The sequence below is a fragment of the Mustela putorius genome, unplaced genomic scaffold, assembly GCF_011764305.1.
Source record: "Mustela putorius furo isolate JIRA1106 unplaced genomic scaffold, ASM1176430v1.1 tig00537227_pilon_pilon_pilon, whole genome shotgun sequence".
Lineage (NCBI taxonomy): Eukaryota > Metazoa > Chordata > Mammalia > Carnivora > Mustelidae > Mustela > Mustela putorius.
Genome location: NW_025422368.1, coordinates 12,753,007 through 12,765,502, shown reverse-complemented (window position 1 = coordinate 12,765,502; position 12,496 = coordinate 12,753,007). Strand labels below are relative to the sequence as shown.

At 35.3% G+C, this 12,496-nt stretch overlaps 1 protein-coding gene and 1 pseudogene across 2 annotated transcripts in view; one reads left to right on the top strand and one right to left on the bottom strand.

Annotated features, from left to right (window-relative positions):
- The window catches only part of GXYLT1 (glucoside xylosyltransferase 1), a 54,407-nt gene that overhangs the window by 20,054 nt on the left and 21,857 nt on the right, over positions 1-12,496 (bottom strand). For both annotated transcript variants that reach the window (XM_045072975.1, XM_045072976.1), the window contains 2 exons: positions 11,951-12,076; positions 6,878-7,129 (listed from right to left, as the gene is read on the bottom strand). In XM_045072975.1, the coding sequence (XP_044928910.1) occupies positions 6,878-7,129; positions 11,951-12,076 (378 nt within the window). The remainder of the gene's footprint in view (positions 1-6,877; positions 7,130-11,950; positions 12,077-12,496) is intronic.
- On the top strand, positions 5,726-5,842 carry LOC123390093 (annotated as a pseudogene).

Sequence of the window (12,496 nt, the reverse complement as noted above, 5' to 3'; positions counted from 1 at the left end):
GGCAGAAGACATGTACAGACATTTCTCCAAAGACAACATACAAATGGCCACAAGATGTTCAACATCACTTGACATCAGGGAAATACACATCAAAACCACAATGAGATACCAACACCTCATACCCATCAGAATGGCTAAAATTAACAACTCAGGAAACAACAGGTGTTGGCAAGGTTGTGAAGAAAGGGGAACCCTCTTATACTAATGCAGAATGCAAACTGATGGGAATGCAAGCTGGTGAAGCCACTCGGAAAACAGTGTGGAGGCTCCTCAAAAAGGTAAAGATAGAAGTACCCTACGATCCAGTAATTGCACTACTAGGCATTTACCCAAAGGATACAAAAAGTGATTTGAAGGGGCACCTGCACCCCAACATTTAGAGCAGCAATGTCCACAATAGCCAAACTATGGAAAGAGTCCAGATGTCCATTGGCAGATGAATGAATAAAGAAGATGTGGTATACATCTACGAGAGAATAGTACTCATCCATCAAAAATAGTGAGATCTTGCCATTTGCAATTACATCGATGGAGCGAGTGTATTACGCTAAGTGAAATAAGTCAGATAAAGACAAATACCGTATGGTTTCACTTATACACGAAATTTTAAAACAGATGAACATATGGGAGGGGGTAAGATAAAAAAGAGGGAGACAAACTCTTAACTATAGGGAACAAACTGAGGGTTGACGGAGGGGAGAAGGGTGGGAGAATGGAGTAACTGGGTGATGGGCAATAAGGAAGGCACTTGATGTAATGAGCACTGGGTTAATGCAACTGATGAATCACTAAATTCTACCTCTGAAACTAATAACACACTATATGTTAACTAAATTCAATTTAAATAAAATTTTTTTAAAAAGAGTCATTACATATAAAAGAGTTCAGGTTATAGAAAACAAAAATTTTTTTTTAAAGATTTTTATTTATTTAGTTGACAGCCAGAGATCACAAGTAGGCAGAGAGGCAGACAGAGAGAGAGGAGGAAGCAGGCTCCCTGCTGAGCAGAGAGCCCAATGTGGGGCTCGATCCCAGGACCCTGAAATCATGACCTGAGCCAAAGGCAGCGGCTTAACCCACTGAGCCACCCAGGCGCCCCTAGAAAAAAATTTTTTTAAGTAGAGAAATGGTCAAGCAGTATGGGCAAACAGCCATTCACAAAAGAGAAAACAAATGGCCAAAAATTAAATGAAAATATAGGGACCCCTGGGTGGCTCAGTGGGTTAAAAGCCTCTGCCTTCAGCTCGGGTCATGATCCCAGACTGAGCCCCACATCAGGCTCTCCGCTCAGGCAGCCTGCTTCCCCTTCTCTCTCTCTGCCTGCCTCTGCCTACTTGTGATCTCTGCCTGTCAAATAAACATATAAAATCTTTAAAAAATAAAAATAAAAAATAAATGAAAATAGAATTTTTCCAAACTGACAGTATAGTCAGGAAAGTATAAGTTAAAATATGATATATTCCAGCCATATAACTACATGCTCATACTAGTACACACAAATAATAAAACCAAACCATCCATTCTCTGCTATCTCATATACACATTAAAAGTGTGACAGACTCTGTACTGACATAAAAACCAGTCAATTATATATTTACTAAGTTAAAATAGCAAACTGAAGATGTATAAAACTATTTCTATTTAAGTGCTTATGTACATGTACATCTGTTTCAAAACATTTTCCTAATGGGTCTTAAAAATGTATAGTAAAGTTTGTAATATCATTTGGGCAAAGAAATGAAACTGAGAAGAGTGGTATGTAAGGGAAGACTTTTCTCTTTTATTCTACATACAATGAATTATTTAAAATTTTATAAGCCTAATATCATTCTGCAATTCTTTAATTTTTTTAAGTTTATTCATTTATTTAAGTAAACTCTATACCCAATGTGGAGCCTGAACTCACAACCCCAATATCAAGTCACATATTCCTCTGACTGAGTCAGCCAGGTGCCCCCATTTTGTAATTTTTAAAAAGGAAAGTGTAGCTCTAATTTACTAATTTTAGCAAACCTGCCACCAAAATGTACACATATTAAGGTCAATTAATTTTACTTTAGAATAATGTATGCTTTTGAAAATTATCATTATGAGTCTATCTTTACATAAGTATAAAACTGATAGATAGCTATTCATAGCATGTTCCAACAGTGTAGATACTGGGAACTCGTCAGTTTCCAAAGATCAGTTATTGCACTAATCTCTGAAAAGTTCTATCCTTGTTAGTAAGATGTCCATTGATACTCTGTTCTCATAAGCTATATATATAATAGAGTAAAAGTCCTCATGACATACATTTTGCAAATATGTAAAAATAACCACCATGTCTACTTCATGGACATGGAAATGTTCTCTTTCCAATATTTTTTTTTAAAGATTTTATTTATTTATTTGACAGACAGAGATCACAAGTAGGCAGAGAGGCAGGCAGAGAGAGAGGGGAAGCAGGCTCCCCGCAGAGCAGAGAGCCCCATGCAGGGCTCGATCCCAAGACCCTGAGATCATGACCTGAGCCGAAGGCAGAGGCTTTAACCCACTGAGCCACCTAGGTGCCCCATCTCTTTCCAAAAAGAACTCACTAAGGGCCCAGTTTCTAAAACTTCCATCTATCCTCTGCCAGTAATTATCTATTAAGTTGCTACTCATGTCATATCCCACCCTAAATATTCCCAATACAAAGTTGTACAAAACACACATTCTGCTCTCAGTAGGTAGAGAAAACAAACAAAGATTACAAAGTAATATATAGCAGGATGTAAACAGAGTACACACCAAATATTCAAGAAAAGTACCCTCAAGATGCCTTATTTGGGGTGCCTGGCTGGCTTATCAGTAGAGCATGTGACTCTTGATCTCAGGGTTGTGGGTTTGAGCCCCATGGTTAAGTGTATTTTAAAAATAAATAACAAGGGGCACCTGGGTGGCTCAGTTGGTTAAGCAACTGCCTCAGCTCAGGTCATGATCCCAGCATAATGAGAAACAACAAAAAAGTAGAATTTTTACTATTTTAATTTGTGATGTATACAACTTTTATACATCAGTTTGGAAATAAACAGTCATGAATGATAGGGACTGGGTGACAGAAAAGCAAATTAAGAATTTAAAATATGGCCACTGGTAGTCTTACAGCTTTTCATGCAGTAAGAACCATGCGTCAACATTCACAGATGTGTAAGAAACAGTTTAGAAAGTTACTATAAGTAATCAGTTATATTACTAGAGCCAAAAATTACAGAATTAGTAGGAAAAAACAAGGCAATGTTTGTTACAGATACAGTCTGGAAAACAATCAGGAAAAACAAAGACATATATATGAAAAAAGGAATCAAAATAAATTTTATGGAAACACCTTAGCAATCATAAATATAGTAATATTTGAAAATAAAGCAAATCTGTGTTGCTCCCACTGGGCAAGAACAGGATTATTTGGAACACAGGGATAGTAGGTGTAAAGAAAACTGCACCTACTGAATTAATGTATAATATAATCATGCCTCTCATAGTCTTCTTCATTAAGTCTAATTACACACAGATGAAAACAAAGTTCAAAGTTTAGAAATGATTTCAACTCCCATATCTACAGCTCTAGTTGATTTTAGAACATGCCATGACACACACAAAAAAAAGAAGGGGGAGAAAACATTGCAGTATTTAGGAGTGACATTTAAATAAGTAAAAGACAATCACAGATTTGAACTACAGAGTTATAATTTTGAAATGTTTAAAAAATAATGGTGTTATACTACATTATCTCTAAGGTTCTTTGCAACAGTAAACTTCTCATAATTCTATGAATTTCAAATGAAGAGTTACTGAGAAGTCATATTATCCCTTAGCAGGTAATCTTACAGCACCATCTTCTGGTATAATATTACTGTGCATAGGCTAACAATCAGAATAGGAGGAATTCATGTTATTATGCCAGTTTTATTTAGTACAACTCAAGCTATATTAACAATATAGGGTAACAATTGGGTAGTTGAAGAAATGTTGTGAATCAAGAGTAGAGGTTACACTAGCCTCATTAAAGCATTCAAAATTGAAAAGCACACAAAACTGAAATAAAATCAAGATTTCATCAAGAAAATGAGAAGGCTAAAACAACAACAAAAAAACTAGGCTTACTAAATCTACAGAAAATAAGAATGATGGTACAAACAGTCCTAACACTGAAACATCAAGGTGTGGGCAAGGCTACGAGCAGTTATTATGCCTACACCAAAGATGAATCAAGGAAACAACTCTAAATGAGGCCAAGATTTAAATAAGATACACAAGAGGAGTAATGAATAACAGTGTGAAGTCTGGGCTACCAGAAGCCATAAGAAAAATATCTGATAAATATATATGCATATGTACACATACACATATTTTCTCATATCATCAAAGATATAATACTCCTTAATGTTTAATATAGCCCCAACCAGATGTAAAGGGATAAACAGCAAGTCTATACAGGTATCTAAGAAGCCAATGTATTTAGCTAACATTTAAGCGCGTACCACATGCCATGCTCTGCACTAAGCATTTTATTTTCATTTCTCATTTTAATTCCAATGTAATAATCACACGTTATATTAGTTTCAAGTATTCAATATAGTGATTCAACAATTCTATACATTAGTCAGTGCTCATCCTAAGTGTGCTCTTTAATCCCCATCACCTATTCCATGCATTTCTGCACCCACAAACCCTCTGGTAACAATCAGTTTGTTCTCTATAGTCAAGAGTCTGTTTCTTCATTTGTCTCTTTATTTGTTCACTTGTTTCCTTAAATTCCATATAAGAATGAAATCATACAGAATTTGTCTTTCTCTTATTTCACTTAGCATTCATCTGGCTTCACCCATGTTATTGAAAATGGCAAGATTTCATTCCTTTTTATGGTTGAGTAATAGTCCACCATGTATATGTGTATATGTAGGTATATATGTGGTATATAACCACATCTTCTTTATTCATTCATCAGTGGACACTTGGGTTGCTTGCTTCCATAATTTTATGCTTCTTATAAATAATGCTGTGATAAACATAGGGGTTCATGTGTCTTTCTGAATTAGTGTTTTTCTATTTTTTGGGAAAATACCCAATAGTGAAGTTACTGTATCACACTGTAATTCTATTTTTAACTTTTTTGAGGCATCTCATACTGTTTTCCATAGTGGCTGCACCAGTTTGCATTCCTACCAACACTGGACAAGGGTTCCTTTTTCTCCAAACCCTCACCAACATTTGTTTCTTGTTGTTTTTGATTTTAGCCATTCTGACAGGTATGAAGTCGTATTTTTATAGTTTTGATTTGCATTTCCCTGATAATGAGTGACGTTGAACATCTTTTCCTGTGTCTGTTTGCCATCTGGATGTCTTCTTTGGAATACTATCTGTTCATGTCTTCTGCCCATTTTTTGTTTCAATTATTTGCTTTTTGGGTGCTGTAAGCTCTTTATATATTTTGGATACTAACTATTCTATATGTCATTTGCAAATATCTTCTCACATTCAGTAGGTTGTCTTTTAGTTTTGGTGATTTTCCTTTGCCGTGCAGAAGGTTTTTTATTTTGATGTAGTCCTAATAGTTTATTTTTGCTTTTGTCTTCGTTGCCTCAAGAGACTTATCTAGAAAAATGTTGCTACAGCTGATGTCAAAAATTACTACCTGTTCTCTATGATTTTTATGGTTTTAGGTCTCCCATTTAGATCTTTAATCTATTTTGAGATTATTTTTATCGCTTCTCGGCCTTTTGGCTAAGATCAAGTGTATTTTGAGATTATTTTTGTGTATAGTATGAGAAAGTGGTCCAGCTTTCCCAGCACCATCTGTTGAAGAGATGTGCTAAGTATTTTAAAAGGATCTCCTTTAAACTGATAACCTACCCAAGTCCATTTATCATCTATTTTTTCAGTTGACAGAACTGACATTTAAAGTTAACTGGCTATTGGTTAAATAAATGCACAGGTGACAAGGTTAAACATAAAGACAGTTTGACTCCAGTGCCCACAAACTACAATGATATAAAACTCAACATAAAATTGGTAAGCCATACAACATACTCCTGTGTTCAGAATGCACAGAGAATCTAGATAGCCTGATTCTTCCACTGGCCCCACAATTTGAGAGATAAAAAACATGCAATAATATTTTTTTTAAAGATTTTATTTATTTGAGAGAGGGAGAAAAGGAGAGAGCACACAGCAGGAGAGAGGGGCAGAGAGAAAGGGAGACGCAGGCTTCCCTCTGAGCAGGGAGCCCAACACAGGGCTGGATCCCAAGACTCTGAGAGCATGACCTAAGCTGAAGGCAGACACTTAACCAACTGGGCCACCCAGGTGCCTCAAGAATTTTTTTTTTTTTTAATAGCCCCAAACAGCTCCCATTTACAATGCGTTAGTCACTGTTCTAATTCAATCCTTATAAAAGTTCTATGATGTAAGTGATCTTATCTACCATCCTCATCTCACAGATGAGAATACTAAACACCAGAGATGTTCAAAACTTACTCAAAGTCCTAGAGTCTTAAACCTGGCCAACAGGATCCAGAGTCTTAAGCTCTTCACATCTATGTGTCACCCCAAGATGTTCTACAGTTGCACAACTACAGAATGACAACTATGACCTAGAGTATCAAGCTAGAAAGATGACATTCGCTACTTAATACACTGTTATTTTACTTCATTATCAGGACATCTGGCTTGATCTGCCATAATGCTCCAATAAATAGAATACTAAAAACATACTTTTTTCCAATTATTCTAAATAAGTGGGAAATTCTGAGTAGTTTCATCAAGTTCTTAATAAAACAAAACTAAATTGGAAACCAAACAATTTGTGGAAGGAAAGTAGAGAACTGTTAATCAACTACCTATATCAGTGACTTACCTTGAAATACTTTCTTCTCATTCTAGTCATGTTCATCAACATAACTCCAGAGTTTACTCCAGTTTTTCCATAATATGGATGTCTGGCAAAGCGATTATACCATCCTATCCGAGGCTCTTCATGTTCTGGCGCCATTGCAGCAATTTGTGTAGAATTAAATTTCTTTAGTAAAGACCAAATATCATCAACAGGCCGTAAAAAAAGGATATCAGTGTCGACGTACAATAGTGAGTCAACTTCTTTCAGGATTAACTATTAGAAGAGATATTTGAAGCATTAATTATAATTCTATTTATTTAATATAAAACATAAAAGGCTTTAATTATAAAATAAATACCTACGAGATAAGCTAATTTACATCAATTTTTTATAGTAATCTTTCCTAAATCTGTCATTTTTTATAATAGTATATATAGAGAAATAATGCTAATCTTTATATGAACTTTCAGAAAACAAAAGCTATAAAAACAAATCAGGACAAAAAGCTAAATAATAACAATTAGAAAAATAAATAAAATAAAAGCAATATTCTCAAAGATCAGAGATAGAGTGTTTCTTATAATGGGAATTAACATTAACTTAGCTGAATTTATATCCTGAATCTTAATTTCCTAAAATAAATACAGAAATAAACCAATATAAATGAAGATCTTCTGAATTTGTTCCCTTGGCCCATACACTAATGGCTGGCATCTTTGTGTCCTTTGGTCTTACCTAGTAAACGACAGAGCCAAAACTGCAATACAGACCACCCAGCTCGGGAATCCATGCTGTTTTATTTTCTTATTTACTGTCTCCCAACAAATCAAAGTAAATGTGCACATACTTAGCAAGGGTGAGGACAAGATGTGTTTAGAAATAAGGACTGGCTACATTATTACCTTCTGACACATGCTAAATGGGTCTTCTACAGGGATTTTTAAGGAAAATTTTTTATTTCTGTCTTACCTACAAAATTTAGAATCCAACTCCTGCAAATTTAAATTTACTGCATGTATCAGCATACCAGTAGAACTAACTCAATTATTAGATTAAACTAAATCTTTTCAGTTAAGAATATAAAGAGAAGCATTTGCTCCTTGTTCTCCTTTTCAAAATTGTTGCCTCCTCCTTCTGCTAAGGTTAAGCCACCACCTTAATGAGCAGCTATAAATCTGCAATCACCCCCATTCCCCCATCAGCTGATTTAATATCAAACTGGGGGGAAAATGTGGTTTGACTGCAGAGCCAGAGTAGGGAAGATTCACTTGTTCAAAGACCCCAGTGAAAGGGTACGTATGTATATCTGTCTCTCTTTTGGGGGCAGAAGAGTAAGGGAAATTGTTTTTTTATCAACATGCTGTTTCTGTACCACGAAACAATGTGTGTTTACAGATTACTATACTGTTAGCAGACTTGGAAAACACTGTTAACTGTTAGGAACCACTGCCAACTGGAGATTAGACATAAGGTCAGACATTAAGTAATAGCCATATCAGCATTTTTTCTATGGTCCCTTTTGGAGGAAGGAGTTGGTAGAGCTTACATTAGTTGTTTTCATCAATCTATTTCAAAGAAGAGAAACTCAGTAAAAAAAAAAAAAAACTATCACTTAGAAAAATAAAGCACCAATTTACTCAAATCTAGTTAAAAAGATACAGAACTAACAGTGAAATAGAGGGCAGTTTGACAGGTTTCAAGTATTTTTGTTTAGTGTCTCAAATTTCATTTAGGCATTTAACAGATTATATCACTAAATGATCTGGAAAATTTCATATCACATCAACAATTAAACTTGTTAATAATACAGAACAAAATCAAAGAGAAATGGTTGTAACCTTAGGTCTCTGTCACCATGTACTATTTTTTTCAGTAATACATTTGTTTATTGAACATCATATTGTATTGGTTTAATCCCTGCCTCCCACATCAGACAATAAGCTCTATGAAAAGAAGAAACCCATCTGTTCCATTCATTACTATATACCAGAAATTCAGTACAGATTCTCGACAGAAAATAAGGCAATTTATAAAATGTGATACTACAGTGATTCAACATAAAAATTTTGTTTTACAGCAACCTCTTCGACCTCAGGCACAGCAACTTCCTCCTAGAAACATCGCCAAAGGCAAGGGAAGCAAGGGCAAAAATGAACTATTGGGACTTCATCAAGATCAAAAGCTTTTGCACAGCAAAAAATCGACAAAACCAAAAGATAACTGACAGAATGGGAGAAGATATTCACAAATAACATATCAGATAAAGTGCTAGTATCCAAAATTTATAAAGAACTTACCAAACTCAACACCCACAGAACAAATAATCCAATCAAGAAATGTGCAGAAGACATAAACAGACATTTCTGCAAAGAGGACATCCAGATGGCCAACAGACACAGGAAAAAGTGCTCAACATCACTCAGCATCAGGGAATACAAACCAAAACCACAAGGAGATACCACCTCACAACAGTCAGAATGGCTAAAATTAACAAGTCAGGAAATGACAGATACTGGTGAGGATGCGGAGAAAGGGAAACCCTCTTACACTGTTGGTGGGAATGCAAGCTGGTGCAACCACTCTGGAAAACAGATGGAGGTTCCTCAAAAAGTTGAAAATAGAGCTACCCTACCATCCAGCAATCACACTACTGGTTATTTATCCTAAAGATACAAATGTAGTGATCTGAAGTGGCACGTGCACCTGAATGTTTATAGCAGCAATGTCCACAAAAGCCCAACTATGGAAAGAACCTAGATGTCCATCAAGAGATGAATGGAACAGATATGGTATATATATACAATGGAATACTATGCAGCCATCAAAAGAAATGAAATCTTGCATTTATAGGGACATGGATGGAACTAGTGGGTATTATGCTGAGCAAACTAAGTCAATCAGAGAAAGATAATTATCATATGATCTCTCTGATATGAGGAATTTGAGAGGCAGGGTGGAGGGTTGGTGGGGGGTAGGGAAGGAAAAACTGAAACAAGATGGGATTGGGAGTGACACAAACAAGATGGGATTGGGAGGGACAAAAGAGACTCTTAAGCTCTGGAAACAAACTGAGGATTGCTGGGGGGGAGGGACAGTGCTGGGTTATGGACATTGGGGAGGGTATGTGCTATTAAGTGCTGTGAAATATGTAAGCCTGATGATTTACAGACCTGTACCCCTGGGGCAAATAATACATTCTATGTTAATTTAAAAAAAATAATAAAATAAAATAAGGAAATCAAGACTCAGAAACAGAAAGTCTGTAGAAAGTCTGAACAAACTCTAAAGCTAGAATTTCAGCATGAACTTTGGAATCCCAAGTTTATTAGAGTTTGCAGTAAACTTGGATATTTTTGGTCCAATCTTTTCATTTTATAAACATGGAAACTGAGACTCTGAGAGAGAATACATGATTTGTTTACTGCATTAGAGATTGTCAGTCCAAGAAACACCAAACCATCCTCTTTCTCATTTGGCCATACTACTGTTTGGCACATTTATAAATACCAATTACTCATTATTGTTTTGGGGGAGAGGCGGTTATTATATACAGCTTTGCTGTTTGACTAGACTATAAACTATTGAGGGAAGAGCTACATTTTGTTACAATATGCACAGCAGCCTCAAATCCCTTCTCAAACTGATGCGAAAATCCCAGGTGTGACACTTACTAGAAATTCAATAAATGGCTGAATAGTTTATCTCTGGTGAAAAAATTTTTTGTGTGTTTTAAACTTACAAAGTCTATATGAAGTATCTAAAACTTTTGGGGCCTTTTTTTTTCCCCCATCCTAATCCCTTATTTGTGTGCCTCTTACAACGGCAACAGAGACTGAGAAAGATCCTAGGATCCAAATTTTTTATGCATGGAAACAAAGTTACCAGTTAGGCAAACTCAGTGATCAAAACTATAACTTTTTTTTAAGATTTTATTTATTTGACACAGAGAGATCACAAGCAGGCAGAGAGGCAGGCAGAGAGAGAGGAAAGCAGGCTCCCTGCCAAGCATAGAGCCCAATGCGGGGCTCTCAATCCCAGGACCCTGAGATCATGACCCGAGCCAAAGGCAGAGGCTTTAACCCACTGAGCCACCCAGGCGCCCCTCAAAATTATAACTTTAAATCTTACTGATGACCTGGATTCAGTAAACTATATTTTAATACGCTAAGAATTGCTTTGTTCCCTTAAGAATAATAAGGAGCTAAAGTTTCTTCCCCTATAATTTATATACTTTCCCCAAACTTGTGAGCTTCTTAAATTCATTATTTCAACTACTATAGATGTAGATGAAATCAATTCAAAATGAACAGATAACCTTGCTTCTGAATATTTTTAGCTAAAAATAATAATAATAATAATCTGGGGCGCCTGGGTGGCTGAGTTGGTTAAGCATCTGCCTTTGGTTCAGGTCATCATTCCAGGGTCCTGGGAAATCAAGCTCTGCATCAGGCTCCCTGCTCAGTGGGGAGCCTGCTTCTCCCTCTCTCTGCCTGCAGCTCCCCCTGCTTGTGTGCTCTTTGTCAAATAAAGAAAAAAAAAAAAAAAGATCAGAGTTTATCACCAGAGAACACTACCAAAGAACAGCTCCACTGAATAAATCATTCTCATTCCCCTTAGAGTTCACATGCTTTAAATTTGGGTCTGTGTTAAAATATAACCAGTAAAGGGTAATGTGGCTTGGTATAAGATAGAAACAACTATTTAATGTTACAATCTACTTCACTTCCCAAATTACAAATGCAGTGGGTAATAAGAAGGTAATATTGCCCCTGAATTTCTGCTGGCAAGAGGCCCCTGGCTCCAGTAACATCTGATAACCTCAATTTCTTCTTAGAAGTAAAACAGTTTATAGCACCTGAGTAAGTTAAAATGTAAGAAATAGTATTTCCAAAGAAATTACTTACATTTTTCATTTTTAACAGATGTTTTCTTTGTAGCTTTTATTTGTTCTATTGAAAGTTTTTTCCCTAATGTTGAAAGGGAAAATTTACATGTATATGTTTATTTAACTCATTTATATGCAACTCTTCATTAATTCATGTGTGTAGAAGCAAAATTAGAAAAAGAAAAAAAATCACTAGAGAAAAAACTTACTGGCAAGAATAATCTCTGGGAAGCACATGGCTTGAAAAGCTTTTTCCATTCCACTGCATTCTCACTTGGAAAAGTTATTGGGTATAATGAATAATTAAATGTCTGCAGAAATGACCAGCTATCAAGCTATTAAAAAAAAAACAAAACTTAGTTTAGATTATTTCATTTGCAAGTTTCACTGTAAAATTATAAACCACTAGATTATTTTAAAAAGCTAAAAATTAAAGACATTAGATATTATGCTATACACAGTTAAGAGAAAATCAGATTCTTCTTTCCCGCCATTTGTTTACATTCAAATTTTATATATAGTAATATATAATTATATATAATTAATATATAGTAATGTATAATTTAATTAATTTTATAAGACCATATGATTCATATAAATAATTCAGTATAAATTTAAAATAATTTAATCAATTAATTTAAAACAACTTGATTTAATATAGTAATAGTCTAGGAAGACTCCACGGTAAAGATCGGAGGCACAATGAAAGTTAACCACCACAAAATCACAAAGCTGAAAGCCTTGCATGTTGTTCA